A 20,009-nucleotide genomic window follows, 5' to 3' on the forward strand; every position below is an offset into this window, starting at 1 on the left:
TTTCCGGGTTTATGGATTGGATTCAGTCAGCGTCACTCCTTCCTTTTTATTATGTCGTGACGCTTTGGTTACCGGCAAAGGCTTCCAAAGGCGACCCTCTCGAGTTTCCGGCTCTTTCCTAGATTGAAGTAGCCTTTCTTTCGTCGCCCTACCAAACTAAAGAAGTCACTCTCAAAAAGCTCGCCCTACTGAAGTACCAAAGGTGCGCTCCGCACGGATCCGGTTACTCAGAAATAAATTGGTTTGCGCTTTGAAGTGATGAGGTCGCAAAGAGGGAAGTAGGGCTCCTATTGACTAAAGGTTGGTTCTTCGGTTTCCTTTAGAATGAAAGTCGCTATGAAGCCCCTACTACTTATACTGACTTTGTTTGATTCAAAAGGCGAACCCCAACTAGTCGTATGGGGTGGGGTGCTTGTGGTAAGCTGCCTTGGATATTTAATTCCTAAAAAAAAGGCAAAGTCCGGTATTTGACGAAGATCTTTCTATCAATAGATAGGATTTAGTGTTCGATATAGGGGATAGGATCTGCTCTTTCTCTCTCAATTTTTTTTTTAGAGAGAGCAGATAAGATATAACGCTCTAAAAAAAAATAGGGATAAAGGATACATAGACATCTAAGGGGATGTCTATTCTATTCCTCTTTAGAGTAGAGAAAAAAAAAAGATAGATGAACGAGATATCTTTTTTTTTCAGTGCAACACAGGAAAGCGCCCTCTTTTTGTCATCCCTGCAGCTTTCCAGATTTTGTATTGAACATGGCGTAGCTAGGATCTTCAAATCATGTTTGAGCCTAGCCTATCCTATGTTCAAACCCACCCCCTCTTTGTTTGAATTTTAATAAGGCTGGAAAGAATGCCCGCCAAGTTAAGATAAGGGAATGCTTCCCCCAACCATTAAAGGAAAGGCTCGACGAAGGGAGGGAGATGCGGCGGGGGAAGGAAAAGGCTTTCGGAGATCTATCTTTTTTTTTTCATCGAAAACGAAGAAGGCCGAGGATGGCCTACGGTGCGTGTTATATGAAGGAAAGACGCTTTTTCGACCGCGGTGATTGCCCGGCCCTCTCCTCGTTCCGCCCGCAGGCCTATTCGGGCTTTGCCTGCCCTTTCTATCTCGGCCCGGGAAAGCGCTGGCAACAACAGAAAGGAAGGGGTCCATGTAGCTGCTGCGTCCGCCCCCTTCTTAGTCAATGGGGCAGCAGGTTCGGCATCTACTAAAAAAGAGAGAATCCACTTGAGATAACCACGCCTCTGCTAGGCAGCGTGTGGAATGGCCAAGAGCGGACCTTTTTGGATATATAATCCAAGTGGAGAGTGGAGTTACGGGAACAGCCGTCTGATGGAAAACTACTTTCACGTTCGGTTCAGAGAGCACTTTCTTTTTCGTCGAGAATTCTTCGTTCCCTTTCGTGTGAATTCCCCAGCGGCGAATAAAAAACTTTTATTTCCCTATCTATTCCATCTCTCGAGCCCCGAAGAAAACCCCCCTCCCCTTCGGACTCCATATCTCTTTTGACTCTATATATGTGGGCACCTGATATCTATGAGGGTTCACCCACCCCGGTTACAGCATTCCTTTCTATTGCGCCTAAAATTTCTATTTTTGCTAATATTTCACGTCTTTCTATTTATGGTTCCTATGGAGCTACATTGCAACAAATCTTCTGTTTCTGCAGCATTGCTTCTATGATTTTAGGAGCACTGGCCGCCATGGCCCAAACGAAAGTAAAAAGACCTCTAGCTCATAGTTCAATTGGACATGTAGGTTATATTCGTACTGGTTTCTCATGTGGAACCATAGAAGGAATTCAATCACTACTAATTGGTATCTTAATTTATGCATTAATGACGATAGATGCATTCGCCATAGTTTTAGCATTACGGCAAACCCGTGTCAAATATATAGCAGATTTGGGCGCTCTAGCCAAAACTAATCCTATTTCGGCTATTACCTTCTCCATTACTATGTTCTCATACGTAGGAATACCCCCGTTAGCCGGCTTTTGTAGCAAATTCTATTTGTTCTTCGCCGCTTTGGGTTGTGGGGCTTACTTCCTAGCCCCAGTGGGAGTAGTGACTAGCGTTATAGGTTGTTGGGCGGCCGGAAGGTTGCCACGAGTAAGTAAGTTTGGGGGACCGAAGGCAGTTCTCCGTGCACCGGACACGTAGCTTACCGAATCAGTTGCGACACCGATGGGAATGCATGCTACGAAAGATAGGGTCGAGTCTGAGACATCAACCGTCTACTCAATATCCTTGTACGAGTCCACAATCACTACACGAGATGAACCTTGGTTTGGTGAATTGAAGTTGGCCTTAGGTGTAAAAAAAAGGACTCCCAGTTACTGCGCGCGTATACTGAGGTGCTCCCCGCCGGTTGTTGGAACGACGCGAGCCGGGCCTCCATTCAGAAAGATGAAGGGTCCAAACAAAAGTCAAAATAGGGGCTTACACATTCCCCATCTCATTGGGGGCGGAAAACGAATCGACATCTCGATGTGAGACAGCCTTTTCTATTTTAGTTGGGAAAGAACGGCGAAGTCCATCCGAACCGTCCAATGAAGAATAAGAGGAGAGCAAAGCGCCAATGGCGCGCGAAGCGCATGCGAAAGGGGCACGGAGACAAATAAGTGTGGAGGATAAGCAGCCGAGCTCATTCCCTTCGCTTCCTGGGCCCAAAGCAGTGCAGTCTTTCCTGGCCAAATCAAGGATGTGGGGCTTCTTGCTACGCTACTTAACTATATAAATCCATTTTTTAATATATATATATAGAAAGATAGATCCATCCATCTATCCTATCCGATTTATATTTTGAGATATAAAAACGAATCGATTTCATTCAACGTGTGATTCAAAGAACTGCGCTTAGCCCCCCCCGCTCATGAAACGGCTCTGCTGCAATGGATGGCAGAGGGTCCGTAGTACCCAAAGCACTGGAGTGGTCCAGTAGCCGGGAAGGGGCCTAGAAGTGCCTACTACTACACCACACTACACTCGGCTCTACACATTTACAGAGCTAACCCCTGTCCAGTCCCTGGCAGAGTTAAGGGGGCTTCCATCCTTATTCCCTATCCCCATCTTCGCCCAGACTAACGGGGCCTTACTTATTCAGGGGGGGAGAGTGGAGCCCCGAGAAGCACTGTTGAGAGGAAGATCCTTGGCCCCTCCTCATTCTCTACAGGGTTCCAAACCTTTCTTCAACATAGGTGACAACGAGCGGGGCAGAGATGGAAGAGATCGAAGACGAGAATAAGAAGCAAGCTCGCCTTGATAATTTTGATAGAGAGGTATGGATAAAGTGGACAAAACAGACTCGCATTTCCCATTTCCCAGTCGAAAAGATGGGTTCCTTTTTCGTCTTGCATTTCTCATCGAACAAATACGGAAAAATAATCATATTTAAAACGTTCCTAACCCACCAACCCCTTCCTTCGTAGAGCCGTTTATTGTAAGTGATCCGAACCTGCCCGGAGCGAGTCTCCCATAGAGGCAAGTTAAGTTGGTGAGCCGTATGATGGGCAACTATCTCCTGCGGTTCGGAGAGGACTCAGCTGTTAGTTAGTACCCCCTTTCGGGGTGGACCTTTCACTCTATTTTATTATATACGCTTAGCGAAAAGAATGTTTTTTGATACACCTAGGACATGGATTTTATATGAACCAATGGATCGTGACAAGTCGTTACTACTAGCAATGACTTCGTCTTTCATTACTTCATCCTTTCCATATCCCTCTCCCTTGTTCTCAGTTACTCATCAAATGGCACTCAGTTCATATCTTTAAGTTCGATCATTGACAAGGTTCAAAGAAAGGGTGGGCCATTGATAAAGAATCGATTCCAAAGCACAATGCTAGCAAGGGCCTCCGCTTTTCTTTTCATTAAAGAAAGTTCCATTCGATTAGTTAGCTCGTAGTCAGTCTTTACTTAACTTAAAAAGCAAGAAAACGGATGCCCTAACCAGCAGACAGACGAAGGTATGAAATTGCTCGACTGTAAAGGAGAGGTATGAAATTGCTTACTTGTTAGTTGGAGTAAGGTTCGGATCGAGCAAAGCTTTAGGTTAATTGTACCTCTCCCTATCGCTGCTATCTGCTATCGCTTATGCTTGCCTGACTGTACTGATCCCTGTTATCAGACGCTTAGCCATTCATTCCTCTCCTTAGCAGTCGAGATCTTCGAACCTCTCTCTTCGGTCGAGAGCTGTCGCGCCTTGAACAACTTGAGCTCATTCGATATCACAGCAAACAGAAGAAGCTGCGGTTAATCGGACAGAAGATAAGATATTTTATGCCTTAGCCCCTCTCTGTACTATCGTCAATAGGAGGGAAAGACGATTCTTCTTGGCTGGCTGCCCTGCCCGACGAAAGGTGGTTGTTCCTTACAAGTACTTCGCTTCTCCGAACCACTGACTGACTTGGTTGCTCGCAGAACATATGCTACGATCCACCGGGTCTTTCCATATGGATTTCGCGCGGGTTTACGAGACATGGGACTTAGGGCAACTCTTACTCCGGCTTCAGGCGGCGGCCCGGACGTGATGGAAGCATCTCGTATGTAGAATGTACACGGTTGGTAATAAGAGGATGAGGCGGATCATAATTCATGGCTTGAGGCCAGAATTTCATGGTCTCGTCACAGCAATTAATGGTTGGGCTACGGAACCAACTATTGTTGAGTTGGAGAATATATTAGCCAACCAAGAAGAGTTGGATAAAGAAATGGCAAGAGTCTCCGTTAAGAAGAGTTGGAGAATATATTGTCCTCCTAAGTTGTGTGTGCATTTCTATTCATGATCTTCTTTGATTGTATTGGCCTTGTCTATTTGTAAAAGGATAGCTGGTGAGAGTCCATTAATTTATCCTTGTTTTAGTAATCTCTTGGTTGTCTTGTTTTAGATATTATTTCATCACTGATTGTATAAAATATTACAGGTCCTGTTTACTTGATACAATTCAAGTTTCGGCAGCTGGAAATACCACCAAACTACAGTGTCAATCATTTAGGTAGGGTGCTACTTTTATGATGAATCATGTTGATATTTTTAGACCGAAGATCCCTTTCACTAATCTTTTAAGATAATGGAGCTTGAACTTGTTTATTATCCAATATGATTACAAATTTGTCTTGAACTTGCAAGTCTTTTTTATCTTTGAGATCATTTTCTTTTCACCTAATGTAACCTTTTTATTTTGACCAAAAGAACAAGAAAATAAAAAAATATTCTCTTAACATTGGGTCTTTAACATATTATTATTTAATTCATGAACTATGCTGACTGCTCAACCCCTTTTTAGTGGAAACATTTTATGCATTCCTGAATTCATGAGTTATTATATAGGTTGCATTGGTGGCTGTGACGAGGTTCTTACACAATTGACAGAAATATGTGGTCGGGGTCCTCGCATGCCAGGTCTGTATGAGCAGCTAAGTAGTTACTTGATATGCTTCTAAAATATGGATGGATGATACACATTGTTTCAAATCAATCACTGGTTCAATGCGGTCTGCAGTTAAGTTGAACAGAAGGCTGGTAAAAAAAACAAAATATACCAAACCAAACTGAACCAAGAAAAACCACTTTATTCAAACCAGTTCTTAATCCAAACCATTTTTTAACAGCTTGGTTCAGGTTTAAAACTAGTTTTATTTTTAAACCGCTTCTAAATCGGTTTTGGTTCAGGTTTTAAACTGGTTTGGATTAAAAGCTGGTTTTGAACCTTAACCGGTTTAAAACATTAACCATTTGCTAATCAATTTTTAACCAGTTTATGAACCATTTTATTAAACAAATCAGTTTGGTCCAAAAAACCAAACCACATTAACAAACCATATAATATGGTTTGGTTTTCAACTATATTTGTAACCATTTAATGCAGAAACTGGTTCAGTGTTATGTGTATGACATTTCAATCCAGATTCCATTAATTTAATTAATGCCATTCAAACATTTTTATAAGAAATATTGGTGTAGAAAATGTGTCTATATTCATTGTTATGAAAAGGGCAGCCTGATGCACGAGGCTTCCACTAAGTGGGTCTAGGCAGGATCGATGTACCCACCTTACCCCCACAAGCGGAGAGGATGTGTCTTGGATTTGAACCCATAACCTCATGGTCACTAAGAAACAACTTTGCCATTGCATGAAGCTCACCTTCTATATTCATTATTACACGATGTAAAAAGATTACAATAAGTGATATGTATATATAGACACACATACGTACAAGGAGCCATGGTTCCTAAGCCCATTGCCCTGCCATAAATAAAGGAATAACCACTCTATTCTATGCATTAACAATTAGTACTTCTTTGACATAGGTTTTTACACTTTGGATCTTTTCTTTATTCCATTATTCAACCTAAGATAAAATAAAGGGTGATTCATTGTATGAGATTCTCACCTAGTGAGGTTTGGGGTGGCTAGATGTGCGCAAGTCAATGACAGAATAAGATACCTGTTTGACCTATTTGCTGCCATTCCCATTGTTTTCATAAATAAATATTGAGATCATATGATTATACCATGTTTTTCAGCAAGAGCTCGAGGACCAAATACACCCACCAGCCATGCCAACCAAAGTAACACAAGGCAAGGACTTTGTACGAATTGTCAACAAACAGGGCATTCTTCTAATGATTGTCCTTCACAGAATTTAGGGTCTAGGAATGCCGAACATCGTAGAATGAACCAACATAATGGTAACGTTGGTAAGGTCTCTAGATTTTTAAAAATTTCATATCATTTACATTTTACAAAAATAGTGTTTATTTCTTAGATGTTTTAGTGTTGCCACAATGGATATGAGCAAGTCGTGATAACCAATGATGGACATGCTGCTTCTATAGTTTGTGATAAGTAAATCTTGATTTTAAATTTTGTGGATGGGTTAGGGTTAGTGAGTACCTCAGTATAAAGTGGATTGTGTTACAATAGGAATTGAAAAATAATGAAAGTACTAATCTAGAAAACTGGATCCCAGCTCCTTACAACAGAGGTATTCTTCTCATAATGCAAACAAACAGAAACACTGATACAGAAGGTAAACAGAAAATCGAAAATTGTCACTAAGATAGTGAACAATCCTCCCCAATGCCAAGGCTTTCCCTGCTCCAATTGCAAATCTCAGATATCCCCCTCATCATCCAGCCCCTCCTTTATATCATTTCCCCATCATCACACCCATGATTCTCCAGTTCCCTTTCTTGTCAAGGGTTTTTGGCTGTCTTCCCTGAACCACCATCCACCATTGATAACATTGTTCCTTCAACCCCCACATACCAGCTGTCCAGTTTGTTATGTTCCCTTCCCCTTCCAGCCGATTCCCACACTCCCTCTATATACCATGCTCAAACTGCTGAAAAACTGCAACCTAGCCAGTCCCTTACATGGCCACTTGTCAGAAAGCCACCACCAGCCCTCTATCTAAAAACTGTCAATCGCGAGGCCACTCATCGCTGGTACCTTGGTCATGATAGTGTTTCTATGTTTTTGTTTCACTTTATTGTGTGTAGAGAGGAAAAAAGGAGTTAAAGTTTTAAAGCTTATTATATCATGTATAAGGAAAGAAAATCAAACCCAAATTTCAGTGCAGGTAATGTATTTATATACAATAAACTAGGCTGGAAGTACAACGAAGTACAGGATAGTGCAAACTGCAAAGGACCTAAATACCCTTGACCTTACTAAACATGTGCTTAATAGTTCGTTCACTATTCTTAACACATTTTATAGACCTACATGCAGGGGAAGATTCTGTTTCATGCAGTTCATGTGGAGCACAATGTGTTTTGCGAACTGCAAATACAGCGAATAACAGGGGAAGGAAGTTCTACTCGTGTCAATCACAAGAGTGCAACTTTTTTGTGTATGTGTACCCGTGATCTTATTTTACTGCATTTATTTATATTTGAATATTGGTCTATATGGTAATGTAATGTATGGCTTATGTATGAATAATCAATTAGGGTTAGTCTTGGATTTGCTTGTTTATTTGATTAGGATTGTCTACCTTTATAATCAATGTCTGTACTATTATATAATTATTTGTATGTCAATCAAGACATAATTCAGCCTTACTTCGCCTACATGCAAGTGATTATAAAACAGACTTTTGGAATATGATTACCAAATTAGGACTGCCTGAAATATTAAGAGTTTCAATATTGAATTCATCGGCCTTTGTTTTAGTGTGTGCATAGTTTGGCATGTGGTGAGTTTTTTTCAGGTGAGCAGAGGATGATTTGTATGATTATATGCTAAATTTGTTGTAACCATCACATTTAATAATGTCTACAAAAAAATGATTAATCTGCCAACTTCTTTCCCCATGGTTGCTTTACATCCACAGATAGCACAAGCCTACAATTATAAATTGGATTTAATTATGCCCACCATTATTTAATTTGAAAATCTATTTTTTGAAGAGGCATAAACTCTGTTTTCAATTATGTGATTGATGATGTCACAAACAGTATATAAGATGTGAAACACATTTCATTTTGTTTGGGATAGCTATTTGTTTATGCAAGTGTTATCACCTCTGTTACAGATGGGAGGATAGCCTCAACAATAGCACTGGAGAAAGAAGTTTTTCACGTTCGAATACTATTCCAGCATCCAACCCTGGCAGAAATGGTGGTCGTGGTCGTGGACAGCGTGGTAGAGGTAGCCGAAGTGGACCTCATGCCGCTACCACAACTTTTGTGTCAGCTACTGGCGATCCTATTTCTGGTAGAAGGTGCTTTGTGTGTGGTGATCCATCTCACTTTGCTAATGTCTGCCCCAACCGTGGAGGCTGATGGCTAGTCAATGATTCATATCATGTGTGTATAGAAGGAAACCTAGGTTTGGCATCAAAGCTTTTATTTCCGCTCTGCAAATTAAGCAATATTGAAGTGGTTGTGTCAAATAGTTTAGTATGCATTACCATAATTTCTACAGGTTCTACTATGGCAGTGCTAACTGTCATTTTTTGTCCTTTATCTTCGGCATGACAGAGCATTTAGGATTTGCTTATGCAAAACTAAAAAAACATTGAAGAATCATTTTCAACTGGATCAACTTTTTGGGCCACACAACATTATTTATTTTGTACATTACAAGCTGCAAAGATTGAAATGTTCAATGTCCTTACCTTTGAATTTGCCTTCTATTTTGCCTTCACTTTCTTCTCCACTATAGTCTCAAGTGATTCTGTTCTTGCTATGGTGTTCGAGTTACCACTTTGGATGTAGGGGTTTGGAGAAGAATTTATATTAAAACTGATATTTCACCTTCCTCCAAGGAAACTGGTATGACCAATTCTATTTGTAGATAGAACATGGCTATTCATACTCAGGTTATAATAATTTTAGGGTCTAACTTTCAAAAAATACCATTTATTACTCGCACTCTCAAACATATTATCTCGCACCATTGAAAACATGTAATGTCAATTTAAAAGTTTGAACATTAATTATTATTCTTGCTTGTTTTATTATCATTGGACGGATATAAGATTCGGGATAACAATCTCTGTTCTTCACTTTCATGTTCATGCTCTTCCCTCATCTAATCCTCTCCTTCACACACCAAACTCCTTTCCTCACACGTGAAACTACCACCACGAGCTCATACAGTCCCCAAACTCCACTCCTCTTTACTTTGTGTTGGTTCTTCAAGCTTAATTTGTCTTTTCAAAAGAGAAAATTTGTAGCTCCTTTTTTAACATTTTATTGGCCAGATCATAACAAGTAGCACAGGTGTGGAGGTAGTGGCTATGGCAAACCATTGTGACAATCGTGAAGTGATGGTATTGGGATTTTTGACTGGGAGACTCCAACTACTAGAGAATCTCATTGTTATTAGGTCATATGAAGAGTTGTCCATCAGTGAAACAATGCATCTTTAACTAAATCTTTAATGTTATCCTTCTATAAGTCTTTTTTACTTATATATGATTGCTTCTCACTGTCTCATGCTATGACATTACACATGGATATGCTAACATTTCCCCCCTCAAATTTAGATATCACATGCTTAGGGGTCATTCCCCTTAGATTAGCCTGGCGGAAGTAGCCTCTTTGATAGTTTTGAAGTGTAAGGAGCGTAAATCCACAATTGAATTGTCAATAGTTTTGAACCAATGGTTATTGTTAAATTGTGAACGTTTGGTAAGAAAATTGTTCAAGAATGATAAGGGGTGTTATTATTGTCAAGGCAGGGCCAAAAAAAGTTCAACTAATTTGTTTATAAAGAAAACTCTGCAGAATTGTGAAAATTGTGGGCAAGGGTTGTCCAATGATAGTTTTATAAAGGATAATTCACCAACTCTGGTACCATTTGAAAAACATGATGATGGTGACAATTCATAAATAACGAGTCCATTTCGGGGTTTATGGCCCTTTAGAATCCTATATTTATAAACGAATTTAAAATCCAATCCATTTTTATAGTTACGTCATAGTTGTAGTTTTTCCATTAATCATATATTTACCTTTATGTTACAGCAAGACCCTATAATTGTTAATCTATGAAAATGAAGCAACGCAAAATTAAGTTTTGACTTCTATTAACACGTTGGTTGTAAAGGATTGCTTACATGCGGTTTAGGTACTTGCTTTTATGTCCAAAGACTAAGATGAAGAATAAGGTATGTCATTGATTGTAGTAAATACTTGATCCACTTTGATATCGCTTTTTGTATTTTAAAGCCTTGAAAACACTTTGCTTAGATTTCACCTTTATACCTAGGATCCATGAGTTTGAGTAACCTTCATATGTAACTAAGATGTGGCCAAGTCCATTCCTATAAGCTTTCGTTCTTGAATGCCTAAGTTTGTTAATAGAACTACAAATTGTTAACATTTCATATAGAACCTCAAAGCTATAATATGTCTATAATATAACAAGATACATTATATTAACACTTCTAACTTCAAAGATCTCAAACAATCAGATTTTAGGTAAGTCAGGAAATTATTAGAATGCTAAATCTAATTCTTATACATGACAACTATGAAATTTGTCGATCATATGTATTTCCTTAACACAATGGGCTACAGTAACTTGTCACGTTCAAGGACGCTTTCGTGAGTGATTAGCCTTCCATCAAGGATGTTTTTGTCTCCAAGTATTGATCCAAAAACAAGCTTCAGGATCACACTTTCCCAACTCCTATTCCCTCCGAATTTCCTAGGGAGAAAGTAAATTACCTAAGCTACTTGAAGTGAAGAATGGACTTAGGTACAAGTGAGGAATAAATGTATGGGATTTAGAGTGAATGAGATGTGGAAATGAGATGGTTTTGAATGAAGGGGGAATGATCCTTTATATAGGGTTTGAGGAGTCCATTAAGCCCCCCTTAAGGCACGCTTGACGCCTACCATTCAGCCAACTTGTGATGCTTGGCTTGTGTGGCAAAACTGTTTGTGGGCTAAGCATAGCAGCTTACACGTATAGCCTATGCCTCTAGCTTTACATGCATGGTAACACCTCCTTCTTTGCTTAGCTTGCTTGAGTCATGGGTGATGTCACACTTGGCTAGCCTTCCTTAGGTCTTAAGTCAAGCTTGGCTAGATTGTGAATACACCAAACATGGATTACTCCAAGAAAGGATAAGTTTTTCTTCAAGCTCAAGCATCTTATCATCACATACATGCTTGACACATAGCTTGGCCACGTCTAGCGGGTTTGTACTTGTTTGGTCATATTTTGTCTCTGTGGTTGTTGGCTTGTGACTTGGCTTTATCTCATTCTTTAAACATTTGTAAGCACTTTAATCATTGAAATTCAAGTTGGCTTAGACAAAAGGTATGGTTAATTACAATTCTTATTTTATTCAAAAAGTAAGGTATAAGTTGGATTTTAAGTAATTTAAACAAGATAAGTATCATGAAAAGTGTTATAAATTATTTTCGGCTATTACCTTCTCCATTACTATGTTCTCATACGTAGGAATACCCCCGTTAGCCGGCTTTTGTAGCAAATTCTATTTGTTCTTCGCCGCTTTGGGTTGTGGGGCTTACTTCCTAGCCCCAGTGGGAGTAGTGACTAGCGTTATAGGTTGTTGGGCGGCCGGAAGGTTGCCACGAGTAAGTAAGTTTGGGGGACCGAAGGCAGTTCTCCGTGCACCGGACACGTAGCTTACCGAATCAGTTGCGACACCGATGGGAATGCATGCTACGAAAGATAGGGTCGAGTCTGAGACATCAACCGTCTACTCAATATCCTTGTACGAGTCCACAATCACTACACGAGATGAACCTTGGTTTGGTGAATTGAAGTTGGCCTTAGGTGTAAAAAAAAGGACTCCCAGTTACTGCGCGCGTATACTGAGGTGCTCCCCGCCGGTTGTTGGAACGACGCGAGCCAGGCCTCCATTCAGAAAGATGAAGGGTCCAAACAAAAGTCAAAATAGGGGCTTACACATTCCCCATCTCATTGGGGGCGGAAAACGAATCGACATCTCGATGTGAGACAGCCTTTTCTATTTTAGTTGGGAAAGAACGGCGAAGTCCATCCGAACCGTCCAATGAAGAATAAGAGGAGAGCAAAGCGCCAATGGCGCGCGAAGCGCATGCGAAAGGGGCACGGAGACAAATAAGTGTGGAGGATAAGCAGCCGAGCTCATTCCCTTCGCTTCCTGGGCCCAAAGCAGTGCAGTCTTTCCTGGCCAAATCAAGGATGTGGGGCTTCTTGCTACGCTACTTAACTATATAAATCCATTTTTTAATATATATATATAGAAAGATAGATCCATCCATCTATCCTATCCGATTTATATTTTGAGATATAAAAACGAATCGATTTCATTCAACGTGTGATTCAAAGAACTGCGCTTAGCCCCCCCCGCTCATGAAACGGCTCTGCTGCAATGGATGGCAGAGGGTCCGTAGTACCCAAAGCACTGGAGTGGTCCAGTAGCCGGGAAGGGGCCTAGAAGTGCCTACTACTACACCACACTACACTCGGCTCTACACATTTACAGAGCTAACCCCTGTCCAGTCCCTGGCAGAGTTAAGGGGGCTTCCATCCTTATTCCCTATCCCCATCTTCGCCCAGACTAACGGGGCCTTACTTATTCAGGGGGGGAGAGTGGAGCCCCGAGAAGCACTGTTGAGAGGAAGATCCTTGGCCCCTCCTCATTCTCTACAGGGTTCCAAACCTTTCTTCAACATAGGTGACAACGAGCGGGGCAGAGATGGAAGAGATCGAAGACGAGAATAAGAAGCAAGCTCGCCTTGATAATTTTGATAGAGAGGTATGGATAAAGTGGACAAAACAGACTCGCATTTCCCATTTCCCAGTCGAAAAGATGGGTTCCTTTTTCGTCTTGCATTTCTCATCGAACAAATACGGAAAAATAATCATATTTAAAACGTTCCTAACCCACCAACCCCTTCCTTCGTAGAGCCGTTTATTGTAAGTGATCCGAACCTGCCCGGAGCGAGTCTCCCATAGAGGCAAGTTAAGTTGGTGAGCCGTATGATGGGCAACTATCTCCTGCGGTTCGGAGAGGACTCAGCTGTTAGTTAGTACCCCCTTTCGGGGTGGACCTTTCACTCTATTTTATTATATACGCTTAGCGAAAAGAATGTTTTTTGATACACCTAGGACATGGATTTTATATGAACCAATGGATCGTGACAAGTCGTTACTACTAGCAATGACTTCGTCTTTCATTACTTCATCCTTTCCATATCCCTCTCCCTTGTTCTCAGTTACTCATCAAATGGCACTCAGTTCATATCTTTAAGTTCGATCATTGACAAGGTTCAAAGAAAGGGTGGGCCATTGATAAAGAATCGATTCCAAAGCACAATGCTAGCAAGGGCCTCCGCTTTTCTTTTCATTAAAGAAAGTTCCATTCGATTAGTTAGCTCGTAGTCAGTCTTTACTTAACTTAAAAAGCAAGAAAACGGATGCCCTAACCAGCAGACAGACGAAGGTATGAAATTGCTCGACTGTAAAGGAGAGGTATGAAATTGCTTACTTGTTAGTTGGAGTAAGGTTCGGATCGAGCAAAGCTTTAGGTTAATTGTACCTCTCCCTATCGCTGCTATCTGCTATCGCTTATGCTTGCCTGACTGTACTGATCCCTGTTATCAGACGCTTAGCCATTCATTCCTCTCCTTAGCAGTCGAGATCTTCGAACCTCTCTCTTCGGTCGAGAGCTGTCGCGCCTTGAACAACTTGAGCTCATTCGATATCACAGCAAACAGAAGAAGCTGCGGTTAATCGGACAGAAGATAAGATATTTTATGCCTTAGCCCCTCTCTGTACTATCGTCAATAGGAGGGAAAGACGATTCTTCTTGGCTGGCTGCCCTGCCCGACGAAAGGTGGTTGTTCCTTACAAGTACTTCGCTTCTCCGAACCACTGACTGACTTGGTTGCTCGCAGAACATATGCTACGATCCACCGGGTCTTTCCATATGGATTTCGCGCGGGTTTACGAGACATGGGACTTAGGGCAACTCTTACTCCGGCTTCAGGCGGCGGCCCGGACGTGATGGAAGCATCTCGTATGTAGAATGTACACGGTTGGTAATAAGAGGATGAGGCGGATCATAATTCATGGCTTGAGGCCAGAATTTCATGGTCTCGTCACAGCAATTAATGGTTGGGCTACGGAACCAACTATTGTTGAGTTGGAGAATATATTAGCCAACCAAGAAGAGTTGGATAAAGAAATGGCAAGAGTCTCCGTTAAGAAGAGTTGGAGAATATATTGTCCTCCTAAGTTGTGTGTGCATTTCTATTCATGATCTTCTTTGATTGTATTGGCCTTGTCTATTTGTAAAAGGATAGCTGGTGAGAGTCCATTAATTTATCCTTGTTTTAGTAATCTCTTGGTTGTCTTGTTTTAGATATTATTTCATCACTGATTGTATAAAATATTACAGGTCCTGTTTACTTGATACAATTCAAGTTTCGGCAGCTGGAAATACCACCAAACTACAGTGTCAATCATTTAGGTAGGGTGCTACTTTTATGATGAATCATGTTGATATTTTTAGACCGAAGATCCCTTTCACTAATCTTTTAAGATAATGGAGCTTGAACTTGTTTATTATCCAATATGATTACAAATTTGTCTTGAACTTGCAAGTCTTTTTTATCTTTGAGATCATTTTCTTTTCACCTAATGTAACCTTTTTATTTTGACCAAAAGAACAAGAAAATAAAAAAATATTCTCTTAACATTGGGTCTTTAACATATTATTATTTAATTCATGAACTATGCTGACTGCTCAACCCCTTTTTAGTGGAAACATTTTATGCATTCCTGAATTCATGAGTTATTATATAGGTTGCATTGGTGGCTGTGACGAGGTTCTTACACAATTGACAGAAATATGTGGTCGGGGTCCTCGCATGCCAGGTCTGTATGAGCAGCTAAGTAGTTACTTGATATGCTTCTAAAATATGGATGGATGATACACATTGTTTCAAATCAATCACTGGTTCAATGCGGTCTGCAGTTAAGTTGAACAGAAGGCTGGTAAAAAAAACAAAATATACCAAACCAAACTGAACCAAGAAAAACCACTTTATTCAAACCAGTTCTTAATCCAAACCATTTTTTAACAGCTTGGTTCAGGTTTAAAACTAGTTTTATTTTTAAACCGCTTCTAAATCGGTTTTGGTTCAGGTTTTAAACTGGTTTGGATTAAAAGCTGGTTTTGAACCTTAACCGGTTTAAAACATTAACCATTTGCTAATCAATTTTTAACCAGTTTATGAACCATTTTATTAAACAAATCAGTTTGGTCCAAAAAACCAAACCACATTAACAAACCATATAATATGGTTTGGTTTTCAACTATATTTGTAACCATTTAATGCAGAAACTGGTTCAGTGTTATGTGTATGACATTTCAATCCAGATTCCATTAATTTAATTAATGCCATTCAAACATTTTTATAAGAAATATTGGTGTAGAAAATGTGTCTATATTCATTGTTATGAAAAGGGCAGCCTGATGCACGAGGCTTCCACTAAGTGGGTCTAGGCAGGATCGATGTACCCACCTTACCCCCACAAGCGGAGAGGATGTGTCTTGGATTTGAACCCATAACCTCATGGTCACTAAGAAACAACTTTGCCATTGCATGAAGCTCACCTTCTATATTCATTATTACACGATGTAAAAAGATTACAATAAGTGATATGTATATATAGACACACATACGTACAAGGAGCCATGGTTCCTAAGCCCATTGCCCTGCCATAAATAAAGGAATAACCACTCTATTCTATGCATTAACAATTAGTACTTCTTTGACATAGGTTTTTACACTTTGGATCTTTTCTTTATTCCATTATTCAACCTAAGATAAAATAAAGGGTGATTCATTGTATGAGATTCTCACCTAGTGAGGTTTGGGGTGGCTAGATGTGCGCAAGTCAATGACAGAATAAGATACCTGTTTGACCTATTTGCTGCCATTCCCATTGTTTTCATAAATAAATATTGAGATCATATGATTATACCATGTTTTTCAGCAAGAGCTCGAGGACCAAATACACCCACCAGCCATGCCAACCAAAGTAACACAAGGCAAGGACTTTGTACGAATTGTCAACAAACAGGGCATTCTTCTAATGATTGTCCTTCACAGAATTTAGGGTCTAGGAATGCCGAACATCGTAGAATGAACCAACATAATGGTAACGTTGGTAAGGTCTCTAGATTTTTAAAAATTTCATATCATTTACATTTTACAAAAATAGTGTTTATTTCTTAGATGTTTTAGTGTTGCCACAATGGATATGAGCAAGTCGTGATAACCAATGATGGACATGCTGCTTCTATAGTTTGTGATAAGTAAATCTTGATTTTAAATTTTGTGGATGGGTTAGGGTTAGTGAGTACCTCAGTATAAAGTGGATTGTGTTACAATAGGAATTGAAAAATAATGAAAGTACTAATCTAGAAAACTGGATCCCAGCTCCTTACAACAGAGGTATTCTTCTCATAATGCAAACAAACAGAAACACTGATACAGAAGGTAAACAGAAAATCGAAAATTGTCACTAAGATAGTGAACAATCCTCCCCAATGCCAAGGCTTTCCCTGCTCCAATTGCAAATCTCAGATATCCCCCTCATCATCCAGCCCCTCCTTTATATCATTTCCCCATCATCACACCCATGATTCTCCAGTTCCCTTTCTTGTCAAGGGTTTTTGGCTGTCTTCCCTGAACCACCATCCACCATTGATAACATTGTTCCTTCAACCCCCACATACCAGCTGTCCAGTTTGTTATGTTCCCTTCCCCTTCCAGCCGATTCCCACACTCCCTCTATATACCATGCTCAAACTGCTGAAAAACTGCAACCTAGCCAGTCCCTTACATGGCCACTTGTCAGAAAGCCACCACCAGCCCTCTATCTAAAAACTGTCAATCGCGAGGCCACTCATCGCTGGTACCTTGGTCATGATAGTGTTTCTATGTTTTTGTTTCACTTTATTGTGTGTAGAGAGGAAAAAAGGAGTTAAAGTTTTAAAGCTTATTATATCATGTATAAGGAAAGAAAATCAAACCCAAATTTCAGTGCAGGTAATGTATTTATATACAATAAACTAGGCTGGAAGTACAACGAAGTACAGGATAGTGCAAACTGCAAAGGACCTAAATACCCTTGACCTTACTAAACATGTGCTTAATAGTTCGTTCACTATTCTTAACACATTTTATAGACCTACATGCAGGGGAAGATTCTGTTTCATGCAGTTCATGTGGAGCACAATGTGTTTTGCGAACTGCAAATACAGCGAATAACAGGGGAAGGAAGTTCTACTCGTGTCAATCACAAGAGTGCAACTTTTTTGTGTATGTGTACCCGTGATCTTATTTTACTGCATTTATTTATATTTGAATATTGGTCTATATGGTAATGTAATGTATGGCTTATGTATGAATAATCAATTAGGGTTAGTCTTGGATTTGCTTGTTTATTTGATTAGGATTGTCTACCTTTATAATCAATGTCTGTACTATTATATAATTATTTGTATGTCAATCAAGACATAATTCAGCCTTACTTCGCCTACATGCAAGTGATTATAAAACAGACTTTTGGAATATGATTACCAAATTAGGACTGCCTGAAATATTAAGAGTTTCAATATTGAATTCATCGGCCTTTGTTTTAGTGTGTGCATAGTTTGGCATGTGGTGAGTTTTTTTCAGGTGAGCAGAGGATGATTTGTATGATTATATGCTAAATTTGTTGTAACCATCACATTTAATAATGTCTACAAAAAAATGATTAATCTGCCAACTTCTTTCCCCATGGTTGCTTTACATCCACAGATAGCACAAGCCTACAATTATAAATTGGATTTAATTATGCCCACCATTATTTAATTTGAAAATCTATTTTTTGAAGAGGCATAAACTCTGTTTTCAATTATGTGATTGATGATGTCACAAACAGTATATAAGATGTGAAACACATTTCATTTTGTTTGGGATAGCTATTTGTTTATGCAAGTGTTATCACCTCTGTTACAGATGGGAGGATAGCCTCAACAATAGCACTGGAGAAAGAAGTTTTTCACGTTCGAATACTATTCCAGCATCCAACCCTGGCAGAAATGGTGGTCGTGGTCGTGGACAGCGTGGTAGAGGTAGCCGAAGTGGACCTCATGCCGCTACCACAACTTTTGTGTCAGCTACTGGCGATCCTATTTCTGGTAGAAGGTGCTTTGTGTGTGGTGATCCATCTCACTTTGCTAATGTCTGCCCCAACCGTGGAGGCTGATGGCTAGTCAATGATTCATATCATGTGTGTATAGAAGGAAACCTAGGTTTGGCATCAAAGCTTTTATTTCCGCTCTGCAAATTAAGCAATATTGAAGTGGTTGTGTCAAATAGTTTAGTATGCATTACCATAATTTCTACAGGTTCTACTATGGCAGTGCTAACTGTCATTTTTTGTCCTTTATCTTCGGCATGACAGAGCATTTAGGATTTGCTTATGCAAAACTAAAAAAACATTGAAGAATCATTTTCAACTGGATCAACTTTTTGGGCCACACAACATTATTTATTTTGTACATTACAAGCTGCAAAGATTGAAATGTTCAATGTCCTTACCTTTGAATTTGCCTTCTATTTTGCCTTCACTTTCTTCTCCACTATAGTCTCAAGTGATTCTGTTCTTGCTATGGTGTTCGAGTTACCACTTTGGATGTAGGGGTTTGGAGAAGAATTTATATTAAAACTGATATTTCACCTTCCTCCAAGGAAACTGGTATGACCAATTCTATTTGTAGATAGAACATGGCTATTCATACTCAGGTTATAATAATTTTAGGGTCTAACTTTCAAAAAATACCATTTATTACTCGCACTCTCAAACATATTATCTCGCACCATTGAAAACATGTAATGTCAATTTAAAAGTTTGAACATTAATTATTATTCTTGCTTGTTTTATTATCATTGGACGGATATAAGATTCGGGATAACAATCTCTGTTCTTCACTTTCATGTTCATGCTCTTCCCTCATCTAATCCTCTCCTTCACACACCAAACTCCTTTCCTCACACGTGAAACTACCACCACGAGCTCATACAGTCCCCAAACTCCACTCCTCTTTACTTTGTGTTGGTTCTTCAAGCTTAATTTGTCTTTTCAAAAGAGAAAATTTGTAGCTCCTTTTTTAACATTTTATTGGCCAGATCATAACAAGTAGCACAGGTGTGGAGGTAGTGGCTATGGCAAACCATTGTGACAATCGTGAAGTGATGGTATTGGGATTTTTGACTGGGAGACTCCAACTACTAGAGAATCTCATTGTTATTAGGTCATATGAAGAGTTGTCCATCAGTGAAACAATGCATCTTTAACTAAATCTTTAATGTTATCCTTCTATAAGTCTTTTTTACTTATATATGATTGCTTCTCACTGTCTCATGCTATGACATTACACATGGATATGCTAACATTTCCCCCCTCAAATTTAGATATCACATGCTTAGGGGTCATTCCCCTTAGATTAGCCTGGCGGAAGTAG

At 39.7% G+C, this 20,009-nt stretch overlaps 2 protein-coding genes across 2 annotated transcripts; both read left to right on the plus strand.

Moving 5' to 3' along the window:
* LOC109326561 (DNA topoisomerase 3-alpha-like) lies at positions 4,922–9,090 on the plus strand. The gene is made up of 5 exons (XM_019559253.1): positions 4,922–4,999; positions 5,335–5,406; positions 6,532–6,705; positions 7,730–7,862; positions 8,547–9,090. The coding sequence occupies exons 2-5, from the start codon at positions 5,400–5,402 to the stop codon at positions 8,794–8,796; spliced, it is 564 nt and encodes a 187-aa protein (XP_019414798.1). The 5' UTR covers positions 4,922–4,999; positions 5,335–5,399; the 3' UTR covers positions 8,797–9,090.
* LOC109326560 (DNA topoisomerase 3-alpha-like) lies at positions 14,877–19,045 on the plus strand. The gene is made up of 5 exons (XM_019559252.1): positions 14,877–14,954; positions 15,290–15,361; positions 16,487–16,660; positions 17,685–17,817; positions 18,502–19,045. Exons 2-5 carry the CDS (start codon positions 15,355–15,357, stop codon positions 18,749–18,751), a joined length of 564 nt encoding a protein of 187 aa, XP_019414797.1. The 5' UTR covers positions 14,877–14,954; positions 15,290–15,354; the 3' UTR covers positions 18,752–19,045.

This window comes from Lupinus angustifolius, chromosome LG14, assembly GCF_001865875.1.
Source record: "Lupinus angustifolius cultivar Tanjil chromosome LG14, LupAngTanjil_v1.0, whole genome shotgun sequence".
Lineage (NCBI taxonomy): Eukaryota > Viridiplantae > Streptophyta > Magnoliopsida > Fabales > Fabaceae > Lupinus > Lupinus angustifolius.

Excerpts from the sequence above, each read along its gene's own strand:
- LOC109326561 (XM_019559253.1), top strand. Across the intron at positions 6,706-7,729 it reads CCAACATAATGGTAACGTTG|ACCTACATGCAGGGGAAGAT; the intron begins GTAAGGTCTCTA and ends CACATTTTATAG. Across the intron at positions 7,863-8,546 it reads CAAGAGTGCAACTTTTTTGT|ATGGGAGGATAGCCTCAACA; the intron begins GTATGTGTACCC and ends CCTCTGTTACAG.
- LOC109326560 (XM_019559252.1), top strand. Across the intron at positions 16,661-17,684 it reads CCAACATAATGGTAACGTTG|ACCTACATGCAGGGGAAGAT; the intron begins GTAAGGTCTCTA and ends CACATTTTATAG. Across the intron at positions 17,818-18,501 it reads CAAGAGTGCAACTTTTTTGT|ATGGGAGGATAGCCTCAACA; the intron begins GTATGTGTACCC and ends CCTCTGTTACAG.